Raw genomic sequence first — 17228 nt, 5'->3', positions numbered from 1 at the left:
AATTCTGTTAAAATAACTGCAGTCTGTACTGTAACTGATTAGATATTGGATATAGGCACTCATCAACGATTTTTGCTCATTAAGGGGAATACCACAGAATACCATGCACAGACCTTACTCTCCAGAGAGCTCTCCTAAACAAAATGTCTTCCCTTTGGTTTCTGCAAGACATCATGCATGACCAGGCCTTAGGGTATTTAACTAAACAACGCACGCTAATGTTTAACTAAGCCTGGCTTGGACAAGTTTTTCTAAAGTGTAATACGTTGTTTCTTCAACTTATGATACAATATATTATTTTTTTAAGGGAGATAGACCTCCTCTAAATATGAAACAATCTATAATATAAATCTATAACATAAATTCTATAATATAAAAATGGTTCCTTTCATACAGCTCCCTTTCCTTCTACATATACCAATAAAGTCTAGTTTCCTTTTTAGTACGCTAAAACTTGCAGAGGAGAAGGGAAGGAGCTGCACTGACCTCTTTTAGGGCTTGTCCACAAGACTTACAAGTGTATGTGTACAATATATATACACATCTACCTACAAGTGTGTGGCTTACAATCATATGCTCTTTGAGACATCTCTACAAACACATTATTTACTTTTCAAAGGTATCTTTTTCATGTGCTTTTTATTCATGCAAATTCTTCACGTTTTAAGATTATTTATTGCTTATAAGTCAGATACAGTATGATGGTCAGGTTCTCCAAGCTGCAACAAACTTTACTGAGACAAAAATAGCTATCTTTTTCTATATATAACAAATGCTTGCTATTTAATACTTCGAACTGAATACATCATTTATCCAGCATCTATAGTAAAAGCTTTATCTGTGTTGATTTACTTTTAGTCCCAAAAAGTTCAGACCCGTCTTTTTAAAATAATACTTCAGTAATTATGCCTTCAAAGCCTATTAATAAACACCAAGTTTTGTATAAAAATTAAAAACAAATGAAAAACCTAAAAAGGTTAGTGCTCAAGAGGTATGGATGTAATTGTAATAACACTTCTAGAAATACTTTAGGGCAATATACTCTTCAGTATTAAATAAGTTTTTACCTGTAATTATATGCTCTCATACCTACTTCCCTAAATCAATTCACTATATTAGAACTTGAAGGACTTATTTAAAAAAAAAAAAAAATCCAAACCAAATGAATCCACACACACAAACAAATAAAAAAAAAACTCAAAAAGACAGGGCAGATATTTACCTTGTCAGGCAGAACAGTATTGATAACTTGTTCATTTTTTAACATTAATAGCTAACATGACTAAATAAAATAGAAAGTAATACATACTGTTTTCAAAGACAAGTAAGCAATTAAAGCCAGTCAAGTCACAAGTTGTTCTCATCCCACGAATGTCGCATTCTTTGGAGGAAGGAAAGATGTTAAGCAAATGTCACCCTGTTCAAATTTTGAGAAAGCTAACAACATGCAAGACAAAATGTCCAGCATTTAGGAAACCACAGCTCACTATTTCTTAGTCTGAACCCCAATGAACTGAATCAGAATGAAAAATAAAACCTTTTTAGTTCTGCTTCTTCTTATCTTCTACTTCTTAAAAAAAAGAAAGCTGTGATATTCTGTAGCTGCTGTTCATTTTGGCACTTCAAGAACTAGTAGAGACCATTGTCAAAACTAGTATATTCAACTTGCTGAAAAATTTTTGCCAATTCCATCTACTTTAAAATTACAATTCCAATTCTACATTGACATAACTAAAAACACAGCAATGGAGAATGGGCAGAACACTGATGCATAGTAATACATGATTGGTTTTGGTTGCATTACTTCTCACAGTGTGGGACCCCAATTCAGGTAAACCAGAGATGAACATGCAGGAACTGAAAAATTACCAAACCCAAGGAGAGCACATGAACCATACCACTACTGTACGTTATTGCCCAGATTTACTGCAGAGAAGGAAAATTATAGCAGAAGAAAAGCAAGTGTTCCTGAGCAACAGAAATTTTCATGTTGAAATCACGTACAACATCTGGACAGATGTGTCCTTTGAATAGAAAACACAATTCTCCCTCACCAATAAGACATTAACTTAAGCTTTGTGTGAAGAAGAATTCTGCTATTTGATGAAAGCTCTTGTTACTGCTTACACTTCTGGTAGGTTTTTAATTACAGCCTGAACTGAGTAGAAATGCTTTCTGAGAGAAGCAGAAACAGCTTGAAGACATCCTTCCCTTTGCATTCCTTCACTTGCACAACTCCTCCCTGCCATTCACAAGTAAAGCTGGGTAAGTTAATACCAATGCCTTGTGACATTTCATGCCAAAGTTCCCACCAGCTGATCTAACAACATATTGCCCTTTCCCAGGCCTTTAGAATTTGGGCTTTGAAAGGTTGAAATATGCAGACAGAAGTTTTAAAGAACAGACATCTAAGAAATTAGAAATTTAAAGAAAAACTAAGATCTTTAAAAGTGGCTAGCAATTCTTGCAGCCACCCATTTTCAGCACTTTAAAGGGACCACAATTTAATCTGAAGTACTCATTGCCTTAGAGTAAGGGCTCCTCACAGCGTATGCAAATGCCGCCACCACCACCAAAAAGTAACTTCTGGTAACTTTACCCCCATGGCTAAGTTACATTTTGGTAGAGAAGCTATGAGGATCTGAACTGTAAATCCATGATGCTCAAATTGTCTGTGACAGGTTTATGCATTGCTTTAACAGACACTTGAGTTTAATTATCTCCCTTGTTTCACCACACAGCACTTTTAAGTAAATACATGCTTGAAGAACCAGACAGTGAAAGAAAGGGGACAAGACCATAATTGGATAGGTACTTTCTTTTCATAAGTATACCTACCAGACACCTCTGGGGCTTTCATAAAAAGCCATTGGACATGCTATTTAAGAGAGAAAATAAGGGACTTGTTATGTGCAAAACCTGCCCAAATCACAGAGAGGATTCAAACGCAGGGGTGAAGGGACAAGAGATATAGGCAAACATACAAAACAATCTTGCTAAAGTCCTGTCCTAAGACTCTGGGACTCAGGGACTCAGCTTCCAGGAGAAGCCAGTTAAGAAGCTTGAATGAGCATTCAGGTGATTTTTGTGCAACTTTATCAATAGACCAGAACCCTGAAAAGTGCTTCAAATATTCCAAGACCTACCTAGGTTATTGGAAGAAAACAGGAACCACTAAGGAGCAGACTATCTGCAAGGCTACTACACTGTGCCTAGGGTGCATATTCATCTGGTTTTCTCCATTCAGCACAAGCAGTAGTTTCTAACACAAGTCCAAAAATTCACAGAAGTACTATACTCCAGCAGCACTGGAACTTTTTGGATTACACTCTTACATATCATTTTCTCTGCATCTTATAGCAACAGAAGATAAAGAAACAACCAAGTTAATAGAGCCCTCTTATGAAATAACAGTGTTAGAAAGCAATGGAAAAGGATTTGAAGAAAATCACTTCCTCTTGAGAGAAAACCAGAGCATAGAAAATGGTAAAATGTTCTGAAAGATCTGTGTTAAAATCTGGGATAGGCATTACAATGCCCTGCAACGTTGCGTATGAAAACAAAAGGGCACCTCTGGAGGACTGCATGGAAAAGAGGCTGACAGGAAAAACTGAGAAGCTGTGCCTAAAGCCTCCATGCAAGGTCTGGCTACAAGAGACAGCTCTCAGAGGGCAGGATAGGACACATTTCAGTGGAATGAGCTTGGGGCAGGCAGAGGACCGAACCAGTGGGTCGGGAGAGGGATAGAGTCACTGGAGAGCGAGAGGCAGGTGCAGAAGTTGTCACCGGGCATTGTGCAAAGCAAAGACTGATAGAAATGGAAGGGAAAAGCAGGGGACAAGATAGGAAACATGCAGATGAGAAATATGGAAAAATAGGACAGAGGGTGACAGAGGAAAACAGGTAAATGTGGCTGGCCATGCTAAAGACAACAGCATAATGAAGTTTGGAGTAGGCAAGTTGGGAAGTTGAGGGGAGGCTGAGTAAACAGAGGTAGCACAAAGCACAATTTGACAAGTGATTTGCAAATAAGAAAGCTTGTGGGAAACAGGTATTTAGAGAAGAATTAAAGATGTCCCAGAAACACTGGCTAGTAAATATGAATAAAATGCGTTCAGTGATGCTTGCTGAGATCAACATTTAATAGTGAGGTTCACGGGTATAGGAAACAGAAGAGAAACTAGGGATTCAGGAGGTTCCTAAATAAAGATAGAAACTGCCTTCACTTGTAATTCAAAGTCTGAAATCAGGTTGTTAAGATTCATGGAAGAGCCAATTTAGATAAAATTTCTTAAATACATTAATTATAATTTATTCTAATGTATTCTCTATCTAATAAACCCAAGGTATTTTATTCCTTCCAAGCCTTTTTCTGTTTTACATGCATAAGGATTCAAAAACAGTACTACTCAAAATTTAACCTCCAATCTAAATAATATGGCAAATACATCACAAAGACAAAGTAATGGATGGTAAATTATCAGGTTTATTTTGAGGTTCATTTGAAATAACAGGATTCTTCACACTGGTCATGAATAAAGCATTTAATTTTGATTCATGCCAATAAAACCTTTATGGTTCCCTGGTATATATTACAAGGGCTTGTTCCTTTTTTTTTACTGGAGCCAATAGAAAATTCCACCAACTTCTTTATGAAATAGATTTAATTCTCATATGTTGACCATATGCTGATATATTATATTCCCATGTCTATGTTGTAATGACATTTTTATATTCTGTACATTTTCAGAATGATATATCACAACTCCATCAGTTCTATTGCTTCCATTATTCACCTTATTTTATTCTCCTATTTCAGTGTACAAACTAGTTTACTTATTTTCATCCCTCCTGTTCATGATCTGCTACTTTTCAGCTCCTTATCTCTGTCATCTCCATGGATAATATTCCTTTGCCCTATCATATTTCCCCATGCCTACATTCTTAAGCCTCTCTGGATCTGTTGCTATGCCCTTATGCCTTTATTTTCCAAGCTTTCATTTCCAGGATTCTGTGGCTGAGTCTTGAAATCTCCTTGGGAGGTTTGAACACCCCACATCCATTAAATTTAAAAAAATACCAAAATCCTTAGACTGAAAATATTGCCTCTATGTCTAAATACAATAAATTCAGGGAAAAAAAATGCAAGTCTGTTTCTTATGAAAGCCAAGCCAAGGTCAAGCAATCAGATAAGAACAAAGCCACAACACCAGAAGCTTAATAAGTGTTGTATGCCTTTGCTAGAACCTTTCCCACCTTTGCTGGCTGCCAAGATACTCATCTGTAGCTAGAAGCATTCTCCTCCCCAACCAGTTCACATCTGTTTAGTAGTCAATATGCTTCTGCATTCTAGATAAAATAACCTATTTCCTGCAGATCTCTGTAATTGCTATTGAGAAGCCAGAGCCAAATTCTCAGTCTCTTTTTTTTTAAAAAACAAACAAATAACTTTCTTTTTAGTCTGTGGTAACTTTTCACCAGCCAGTGAGGATCAAAACAGAAATGCAAAAACATCAACATCCCAAACACTGGATTAAATTCTTGTCAGGACTGAACAGAATTATTTTTTAAAAAAATTCTGGTTTGCTATACAGTTCTGTAAATGCAACCTTTTAGCTACATTTTCTCTGTAAAATAAGTCTGGAGTCTTAGAGTTCCTTACTGAAAAGATATAGGGTTGCTGGAACTTTTCTCCCCACTACACTATACAGAAATTTAATACTACGCAATGAAATTCAGCTTGCAGGATGGATGCTTCCTTGGATAGTAATTGCAATTCTAAGGCTTCTGAACTGTAAATCTGAGATAAGCAGAGGCTTTTTGGATGCTCATCTGAACCTGAACTCCAAACAATATGAAGTTCACAAATCACTACTAATTAAACAATACAGTGTTTTTTACTGCAGAACTGCTGTCAGTGATGAGAGCTATCATTACAAATGCTGCGGTATTACTTATTTGCATTTTTAAAAAAGTTTGAAGAACAGGAGGTTTACAGAGATAGAGCTTTTACTGAGACACATACCATTATCGGAAGGGAAACAGGAAGGAAAAATGAAAAGTAGGAAATGCAAACAGGGATGTCCTTGTTTAATTACCATGTCATGAGGGTTGACATCTCCGTTCCAGGACTATAATCTGAGAAGCCCAAAGTGATCCAAGCACACGCAGACAGCAATAAAGCAGCAGTTGGTAGCAGCTTCACCTAATGGTTACAAATGACCTCTGGTATGAACTGCAGTGACCAAGGAGTCTCCTTACACTAAAAAGAAACATGGCAGGTGGTCAGATCCTGACCATTCAAGGAAATAGAGACAGAAGGGGACACACTTAAGGAAGGAAAAAACATGCAACAAAAGAAAAGGGGTAGGTCAGAAGAAATTATCTGGGTGATTTTATAACAACTTTGAATATCACTAATTTTCTAAAAGGTGCAGATTTTGCATTCTACAGGAATGACCTGGTTACAAGAGAACCAATGCAGATTCTTCTGAAGTGTGCCATCATTCCTGGTTCGTATCTGCCCAGAATAAGGTAGAACTGCCAACATTATTTCATACATCACTTCAGAAAACAGCAGTGGAGAACCACACAAGCTAATTTTTTTAAGAACAGAAACTTTACCAGACTAAGGAAAATGCCTTTAATCCAAAAATTGTTCTGTTTCACTAACCTCAGCTAGGCCTTAGATCTCTTCCTATGTGCCTTCCCACTCAGGCCCGTGTGTGTATGCACAAAAGAATGCATGTATGCCGTTGTCTACATTTCATGGCAAATGCGCATATAGTTTGCTTAGCCCATCTTACACTGCTAACCAGCTTCCTGGAGTTGCTTTACTGCAAGGCCATCATGTCAGCATCAGAAAGAAATTAGAACAAGCCTGTAACCATAATCAGCTTGTTTCTGACTATAGATCTGAAGCACTTAAAGTGCTCCTTTCCTCCCTTCTAGTCTGATGTTGCTGAAAACAGAATATGATCAAATGTCAGCAATTTAGATACACTGCATGAAAAATATACGAAAAAATGCTCCTGAGACTCTGACCAGGTATGAAGATCGTAACACACGCACACTTTTTCCAGTCCAACATACAACAAACCTTTTTCAAAAATGCATGCAAGCCTCAGCTCTTATTCCAAACACACAGATTTTAATTTTTACAAAGCATGTCAATCCATATCTTCTATTTTGATAGATGTGGCACTAAATATCTCTTGATTGACTATTCCAACCAAAATGTGGGCAACAGCAGATTTGAAGCCAGATTGTACAACATTTTGTCTGGCTGTCTGGTTTCCATGGAAATGTGGATATACATTAGTGATTCAAGGCCATTCACCACCTTTTGCTCCTGCAAAAAAAGGGCAACGCAAACAGGACTAAATTAGCTGAGCATGCAGAGAAAAAAAAAGTAAGTACCAGCACATCTACATGATTCCCTGTACAGCCAGAGCCTCTATGCCACTTTTCCTTTTTTGTACACCCTTTGGGACATCTCATGCTTTCTAGCCTCACTGTTTATTAAAGTGGTTCATTCAGCAAGAAACTCTGTATAACTCTCAGACACCTATGTCTGGTCAACAGAACCTGAATGGAGATGGAAGTGGCTTTGCTTACATCCCATCTCCAGAATTTATGGCAGTTTTTAGGTTAGGTACAAAGAGGACCAGAGATGTTTTTATCCTACAGTACCATGGGAACTGAAGGCACAATCAATCTGGGAGGGAGAGCATCAGTCCTGTTTACAGTAGGGTTTAAGAACTGTATTGGTTGTACTGAAATTGCTACTTGAGGAGATCACTTAGGAGCCAGGGTTCTGGATGTGATCACAGTAATGATGAGGACATGGTGCAGCACTGTAGCCTTTCCTCTACCATGAGAGCAAAGCTGCAGGACAAAGTACACCTTCACTGCATTGCAGCCTCCAAAAGTAATCCATGCCTACAGTGACACCATCCAATATTGTGTTGCATTCATGAAATTAGGTTAGGAAATACATTTTGAGTTGTCAAAGGAAATGTTCAAAAAAAGATACTGTTAGTGTTTATGAAGAGGGGAAAATGTGGAGCATTTCTTCTTATTGCATGTATTTAAAATGTCAGAGTTCTTCCTCGGGTGAACTTTTTTCATTATTTTAAGAGAGCCTGAGGTGTTAATTTAGTGCTTTATCATGAGGAAAAAAAACCAAACAAAACAACAACAAACCACCACACTCTAGGTTGCTACATGAAATGCAGAGAGAGCTCATGAGTTTTGTGAATAAAGATATATATATATCACCATACACCTATGACACAGTATGGTGTCTTCAACCTTAAGTTTTCAAATACAAGAGTCAGGATAGAAAAAGATACATTCCACTGGGTTTCTAATTCTATCCTATGAAGGTACAGTTTTGTCACAGGTTTAACCGATATTCTTCTGGTTCAGACTGTGATCACATGCTATGCTACATACGTCCATCATCTAAGCTGAATGTTATTTAGCTCTTCATGAGCTCTGGATATCTCATACGTAGGTAGAAAAATCATCTATTTCCTTATATTTTTCAGTCTATCTCCATGCTTTGCATAGCATATGAGCAGTGTTTATAATGGGACTTCCAACATGCTGTCACGAGCATGTAGAAGTACAGGTAGGATATCCAAATGCATCAACCAGTTGTGCTAATGAGAAACAGTTGTTTTGTATAATTTCATATTTCAAATTCAAATACTTTTAAATATTACCTGTCTTCATATTTAGTTTTATTATATTTCAGTCAGTCTTCAAAATAACAGCAAAACAATAAAAGTCACAAATAGAAGTTGTTCTCTTTAGTTTTACAATGGACTGGAAATCTGATTTTTAAACAGTTTAAGCATGACTCACACAGCTATTACAATACAGTCACCTTTTTCATCCTTCAATTCTCAATATAAAAAAATAAATCTAATAATACAAATATTCAAAATCTGTATTAATATCACCTCTGATTCTACAATATATTGTAAATAATTCTACGGTGATGCATGTTCAAAATCACCAAGAAAATAGTAAAAAAAAAATTTAATAACTTTTCCTGGTTTCAGCTGAGATAGAGTTAATTTTCTTCCTAGTAGCTGGTACAGGGCTGTGTTTTGGATTTAGTATGAGAATAATGTTGATAATACACTGATATTTTAGTTGTTTCTACATAGCACTTACTCTAAATCAAGAATTTTTCAGTTCTCTGCCAGTGAGGAGATGTACAAGCAGCTGGGAGGAAGCGTAGCCAGGACAGCTGTCCCGAACTACCCAAAGGGATATTCCATACCATAGGACATCCTGCTCAGTATATAAACTGGGGGGAGTTGGCCAGGAGGACAGGATCACTGCTCAGGGACTTGTTGGGCATCAGTCAGTAGGTGGTGAGCAATTGCATTGTGCATCACTTGTCCGTCTTGGGTTTTATTTCTCCTTCTTTTTATCTACCTTTTCATTACAGTTAGGAGTAGTAGTAGTAGTATATTCTATTTATTTCAATTATTAAACTGTTCTTGTCTCAACCCATGAGTTTTGCTTTTTCTCAATTCTCCCCCCCATCCCACCAGGGGAGGGGAGGAGTGAGCGAGCAGCTACATGGTGCTTAGTTGCCAGCTGGGTTTAAACTATGACATAACTTTTCAGCCTAAAGCATTTGAATTACACCTGCAACAGTGAAGCTTCCAAAGATACCATAGTATAACAGTGGATGAAGCTATCAACTACCACAGTCTGATATTTACTGAAAGCTGCTAGATTCAAATCGATGCTTATGCTATAATTAATAGGAAACATGTCATCTGTATTTCCCAGTAGACCAAAGATATCACACCCACTGATATATTCAAGCAAGATCCACTAACCACTCTTAAACTTAAAAAGCCATTTAAGTTTAATTTGAAATATTCCATATATCTCCAATTGATTCACTTCTCTTTCTCCTCCCTGACAGATTGATTTTAGCAGAGGCTAATTATATTCCAAAGAAAATTTGAGTTCAATCACATCTTAATGCTCACAAACACATTCAAGCACACACCTAGTCTTGGCCCACAAGATCAAAGGTGGTAGTGGTTAGGCTTAAAACACCCTAGTAAAGACCAGGGTTTGGGTGGAGTGGAGGGGGTAGAGGGATGGAGAAGGAAAAGGGTTTTTTACATGCAGTACTATATTTGGCATTAGCCAGTGTTTTCAGACAGCCCATTTCTTCAACATCAAATTCAGGCAAGTACAATTTGATTACGTCTTTTGGTAACTGGCTGTTTCTCATCTTTGTTTTTCCCCTAGATACCATTGGCTATGAATGTGTCAACATTTCTTGCCTACGATCAGCCCACGATAAGTTACTGTGGAGTCCATCATGAACTGCTTGCTCACAAGCCCTATGACTCGAATAACCAGGAAGAAACAGTGGATACACACCTAGAAACTGATCTGGATCTGAGCACAATAACAACAGCAGCACGAATCAAGGAACACAGTCAGCAGCTGGCTTAACTGGGGTTTTTTTGTTGTTTTTTTTTTTTTTCCTGTAGCAGAGGCTGCAACCAAATTCTATGTAACATTATGGACAGAAGTGAGAAGACATAATATTATGGATTCTAGGATCCTTGTTCAAATTAAAAACGAATCACAAAGATTAATTGTTTCAAGTCTACAATTTGTAATTAGTTAAGTTGTGCGGTATTTTTTTTGACTTCAGAGTATGACCCTTAAAGTGAATCTTTTTCAAAACTCATCCTACCTACCTGTATAAACTGTACAGATGTAATGTATTTTTCATATTGTAAAGTTTCAATTACCAAGAACAGCTGGTATGTACAGTACCATAATTTAATTACACCTTACTTTACAAGTTTCAGTTTCTAAAGTTTCAAATTAACAAAATTTATTTCTTGTGTTAAGTTACTCTGTTTTGTAGGGATCATTTTGTTACTGCTTTTGTGCCCAGAAAACTTTAATCTAAAATTCTGTCCTTTGCAGAATATGCACCGTTTTTACCGTGTTTAATGTGTAGAATTTTATCTACTGGTTCCAGAAGTAATGCATTAACCAAAAGGAGGGTTTAACTATACAGACTTCTAAGAAATTCTTGAAATACATAGCCAAGTTTTCCTATAAATTAAAATCAAAAAAAGTTTAACAGTTCTCCTCAAACTTACCTGTTGCCTTGAATTCTAAATTTTTGATTTCTAAATCAGAAAAATGTAATGATAAACAGATATATTTTAACAACAAAATTTATGTATGCAACCGTTAGCCGAAACTGATGATGTTTTGTAAATTCTCACTATTCGGCAAGAAAATATGGACCACAGACTTCAATAGGCAGCTGTCTTTATGAAATCTGCTGTGAAAGTAGAGCCTGCCAAATCAGGCATTTGTATTTCTACTTAAAGACAAATGGGCCCAAAACTTACTTCTGTCAAAGATGGCTGCTGACAGAAACAGCAACAGAAACAAGCCCGTAGAACTATACTTCTAGAATGTAAAACGTTACTCAAAAGAAAGAAACTTCTACTTTGCTTAAAAATATAGTAATTTGGACCAAATAGTACAGATTAATAGTCCTTTAACATTATGATACATCAAGCTAGGGAAAAAACCCTAAAACCTTTCAATACAAAAAAATGTAGTATTAAGTCTTTAACAATTACTACATTGTTTATTTGTCTACCATTTAATATCTGGATTGAAGCATTCTTATATCCCATTCTTTGGTTTTAAATCTTCGAGACTTCTCAATACTGTACGAGAACAACTTTTATAATACTACCCTCATGTTGTAATCAACAAGGATTACAGAAATCTGAAACATTATATCATGACGACTCGGTGAAACATAAAGGGAACACAAGCCTTCCAAAATATAGGAGAAAAAGAGTTTCATATGGTGAATCAACTTTTTTTATAATAAAGAGAAATTATATAACCACAAATCTATTTTTCTGAATGTTTATCCCACCATATTTTCATGTAGCTTCAAAGCAGAAGACAGAAATTTACAGTTCAACTGTTTGTACAAAATATAAAACAAATATAATGAAAAAGAGCTTCAAAATATTGTTAACAAATGAATCTGCATTCACTATCTTTTAAGTGGAAAGAAAAGTGTCAAAACAGAATACATTGTATTGGTTATTTATTTAGCATCTTAGATTTTGTAACATATTTTGCATAAATTATTTGCTATTCAAAACATTACTTGTTTTTTTTAAGACTCATCTTAAACCTCCACATTTCAGTTTCTTATTTCTTTACTACATGGGTTCTTGAATTTCTGGTGATCTTCTACAGTGCTGGAATTTTACTATGCACAGTTTGAAAATACATTTTGCTAATTATAAAATGAAACCAAAAATGCAGGTGTCATTCTGGAGTTGAGTGACTTTTGTACTCCAGGAAGAAGTTAACTGCTTCATTTCCAAGTTGTTTAATGTTTAGGCATTCTGGTCATAATAGAAGGCCTGAGCTGTTAAGATCAAATACCATCCTCCCAAAAAGATTATTTCAGTTATTCTTACTCTGTCATTCCTATTCTTTACTTTGATCCACTGCCCTCAAATATTTACGGTGCATGAATGTGGTCCTGGCACTGATGCCATTACTTAAAATGCACAAATGTTCAAAGGCTCCATGTACTTCTAATTTATGGAGAACTGTACAACATGGATATTTTCAATGTTAGACACGCTAATGAACTTAGGCTAAGGAATTTAGGATAAAATATTTTCTTATACCAAGAGACACAAAATCTTTTTGACATATCTGGTTAAACAAGCACAACCAAGTATATTTTTATGTACACACAAAGGTTTTTCCTTTTGTTTCTTTTTCTCAATAAGAAAGCACACATTAATGAATCTGGTTTGTTCTGGACCTCACCTGAAAGACTTGTAGTTTAAGACCAACATATCAATGGACAAACAGTAGAATAGCAGTGTCACAGAAGTAGCAGCAACTCTGCACCTTAGAAGTCTGCTATACTTCCTGGGCATTTGTAGTCCAGTAACCCCAGGGGGCCACTCCAGTGCTCTGAAAAATGGCTCCAACACCCCAGGACCCAAAGCAGTGGTGGAATACATGCCCACCCCAAACCTAGAGTGTTAAAACATATTTTTCTATACATATCACTGGGTACCATTTTTTTAATGGACTACATCAACCTGAGATCTGCTACTCTTAACAAGATGGATGTCCTCAAGAAAACTAGATGGCAGGTAGGTACCTTCCCTAAAAAATGCATATCATGAAAAAAAATCTAGGTTAAACTAACCCAAACAAGGTTTCACTCCTCAAGTCCTATGTCAGTGTGTGTATGCCTGCTTTCCAACAGATTATTGCCACCTATATTCCGAATCAGAGTGCACAGAAACACATGGACAAAACAAAATATCACCTAATGAAACAAAGTATCACCTAATAAAGCCCCAGCTTTCTAAGCTGCAAGTTAGCAAGAAGAAAGTAGGCTGAGCTTATGGGTTCATATATATATTCACAGAGGGTCACTTTCATATATCACTTCCCTCTGCAATAAGATACATTAACCAGAAAGAGGTAGCCAACAACACCATCAATCTCAGTCTTACAGTTAAGTGATACCACCATACCCTGGTAGATCATTTTATCTAGAAAAAGCTGGGCAAATTAATTATGCTTGCAAAATACAAACTGATAGAGAGTATAACTTCTATCAATAAAAAACCCAGACAATTTTAAAAATAAATCTCGCTACAAGCAACAATTCACACCATCCATCAGTGGATCATGCTTTTATAGCAATTTACAGGGCTGAAACACCCATTAGGGAACTGAGCACAAGTATCTGAATCAAGGTCCTATCTAAAGAAGAAGGCATATGTGAAGATTAATCTGACAAATTACTGCACATGTCTCAAGACAGTATATAAAAAACCCACCAAAATAACATCTATACAAGAAAGCATATGACTCTTTCAATTAAAAAGTGATCAAAAATTACAGTATAAGGCATTGTACAAAATATTCACAAGTTCACTGGGATCTGAGAGCTACCACTAACAAAAAAATATATATACACACACACAGTTTTCAGAGATAAATCACAAATATCAAAATTCTTTTGGCAACATACAAACAGAAAATGCACCACCCTCAGAAGTTGCCTATTAGCTTGCTTTACTGACAGCCATTCAATTTCTCCCCATGCCTCTCAAGATATTTTTTATCTCTTACTGTTATTTCCAATCCTCAGATTGGACAAGAGAACAGAAATTGTGCAAAACCAGTAATGTGAATGGAAAACAAAACAGAAAAACAACACTGCAAGGGCAACACCACTGACTAGAAAAGTAAAGCCAGGATTCTGGTATCAACAGAACTGTAACAAATTCTGGGAACTGCTTTATTAGCAATGTAGGTACTCAAAGATGATTAATTTAAGCAAATAACATGATCACATATAGTTGCAAATACAAGCAGCTGTATTTAGTTTCGAGCTGGTCTAGCAGAAATAGTCTGTTGAACTGGTGAAAAAAGAACAGTTCAACTCATGTTCCCTAGCCTGATCCTCCTCTTCTGAGGGAAAGATTTTTTTACTCCAGACTTTTGCATGGATCCCAGGGGCCTGGGCTTCCTGAAGGCAAATCTTACCAGTGAAGACATAAATATCTGTAAATTAATATAATAATGGATTTACTTGGTCAGATCAAAGGTACATCTAGGCTTGATAGCCTGTCTCAAACAGCAACTGAAAGATGAAACCCAAAGAACTAAAGAATAGGGCAAACACACAGCAGTATTTCCCTGGAATGCCCCTACAGTTCCCAACAATTTGTAGGTTGAGGACTTACTGAGCCAAATGCGGTGTCTTAATAGTCCCTCTTTGAAAGTGTAGACAGCTTCTCTGAAGCCATGTAAATTTGTAACATTAAGTCCTGCAGAAAGGAAATTTACTTTGACAAGAAAAGCTGCCTCTTTGTTCTAGTAGAAATGACAGAATAGTGTAATAATAACACTTTTCACTTCCATTTTTGACACAGAAACATGATTATCATGTAATTAATAATGACAGACTGATGACTTCCAGGTAACTTGAATAGCATCCATCCAGTCATCTGAAGTACAGACATTATCTGAAACCCTGTAGATTTAATTATCAGATTTCCCTCAGGGGGGTCTTAAAATCAAGATTCATGTCACCAGAGAGCAGAATATTTTTTCAGCTTTCTCAAGTCCATCACAGTGGAAAACAAAAAATAAGCCTGTTTCTAACAAAGTATTGCAAAACACTTTTCAACACAGACACACACACACACATGAACCTCTTATGAGATATATGTTTGACTGTATGATCCATATTTAAAAGCAGATGTTCATTAAATTCCTCAAAAAAATTCTAACATTTCAGTGAATTATTAGTTCTATTATAAAGTAACAAGGCCAAATTCCATTTCCCTGCTCTACCTAATTATAGAACCTGATTAATTTTAATTATAAAGTTTCAGAATAAATCAACGTGAACATCAGAGTTCATGATTAATGTTATTTTAATGAACACCTAAGGAATTAACATTTTGCCACTAGAACCTTGCCAAGAATTTTTATGTAAGCTGAAGTGCAGCGTGTACAACTGTGAAAATCCCACATGGCATCAAGCTTATATTCTACTTTATCAACATCAATTTTGCATGTAAATATCTCATTCTGAAAACTGTCTCTTTAGCTGCTTAACTACAAAGGAGCACCTGCTGTGTAAGAGCAAATGAGTCTGCAACATGAATTTCATTATACCCAGGCCTGTTACATTAAATCTCTGATACATTCATAATAGTGGACACTTCAAAGCGTCACCACTATAGACATGACACATGTAACAATAATAATATACAAGTGAGCATTAATTAATTTTGCATTAGTATGGAATTTCTTTGGATTAACATAAATGTTTGAAGTTGCCTTAAGTCAACTGACCTAAACAGGATGGATGTCATTGTAATAAACACTAAAGGAATTTAAATGGTTCATTTATGTAAGAATATGGTTTTTCCAGCTTTCACAGAGTATCTTCCACTTTGTATTCCATAAGAAATAAGTGGATGAAATTCAGCAATAGTTCTATCTGCAATCTAATCATAAAGTGATTGCACCAATGAAACATCTTTCAAAGTCAAATAATTTAAAAATTGTATATACTAATTCTGTGCTTCTTAGAGAACAAAAACTCATCAACTAGGGATGAGAATAATCATTAAAAGAAAGCAATGTGTCCCTCCAGCACTGCGCACTTCAATAATTTCAGTAGTTTTATACAAGAGTGTGACATAAATGAGGCATGGAAAGCCATTAAATGAACCGTTCATATCGAATATATTTTGTTGTCATTTAGTCTTTCAAAAGAAATAATGAAAATTATTTACTTTTCTAGTAATGATGATGCACCTCCCTTTTACATCTTGCTGTAGGTAACTTGATTTTTAAAGAACCTGTAAACTCAAACAATTAGTCTAGACTTCACTAGCCAAAAGCCTTATTCTCCTTTTCAGGAAAGGAAAAAACACAGGTATCAATGGTATATCTGAATATGCAAGTAAGATTCATGAAGAAGATTTTTTTTTTTCCTTGTCTTCTGCTTTAGCATTATCTAGACAGTTCATATTTCTTCTCCTTACACTTCTGCAACTTGCATCTTTCTGCAGGTTCTAACAGTCACAACTGAGAATGCAAGAAATTGAAAAAAAAAAAACAAAACACAAAACTATTTGGGCTGCATTACTGGAGGGGGAAAATAAAAAATGTTGAATGCCTTTCAGGTATCCATCTCCAGAGCTAAACAGGTTTGCTGCCTACTAAGCACATTGCAAAGCTTGTCTGACTCAAGTGCCTTTTACTTCACCACTAGATCTTTCAACAATAAACTCATAAATATGCTAACACTATAACATGCTAATAAAAATCAACTTCTTTGTTGTTCTACCACTACACAAGGTGAATTCGGTTTTGGTTTTGGTTTTTTTTAATCTCTTTGCACCCTCAAGACTTGAATACATTTGATTAATAGATGTCAGAATAAACTGTCCTAATTCCACTTTCATCAATTGATTACAACACAGACTAAAAATGGAAGGAGTAAACATGATGTCCTCCTCATCTCAAAGCAAAATCAGCTTTACTATGATAAACACTTCTCTAACGTCTTCAAAAACTTTCAGTCTGGGGAACACAGTGTCTACCTCAATCTCTATCCA

General features: G+C 36.0%; 2 protein-coding genes across 6 annotated transcripts in view; one reads left to right on the top strand and one right to left on the bottom strand.

Moving 5' to 3' along the window:
* LRRTM3 (leucine rich repeat transmembrane neuronal 3) overlaps window positions 1-12374 on the top strand; it is an 89301-nt gene extending 76927 nt beyond the window's left edge. For both annotated transcript variants that reach the window (XM_074874306.1, XM_074874305.1), the window contains one exon: window positions 10291-12374. In XM_074874306.1, the coding sequence (XP_074730407.1) occupies window positions 10291-10500 (210 nt within the window). In that variant the 3' untranslated portion in view covers window positions 10501-12374. The remainder of the gene's footprint in view (window positions 1-10290) is intronic.
* The window catches only part of CTNNA3 (catenin alpha 3), a 544925-nt gene that overhangs the window by 376331 nt on the left and 151366 nt on the right, over window positions 1-17228 (bottom strand). The window lies entirely within an intron of this gene.

This window comes from Strix uralensis, chromosome 7 (genome assembly GCF_047716275.1).
Source record: "Strix uralensis isolate ZFMK-TIS-50842 chromosome 7, bStrUra1, whole genome shotgun sequence".
Lineage (NCBI taxonomy): Eukaryota > Metazoa > Chordata > Aves > Strigiformes > Strigidae > Strix > Strix uralensis.
The sequence above is the reverse complement of the archived record's forward strand: the minus strand, read 5'-3'. Positions and strand labels throughout refer to the sequence as shown.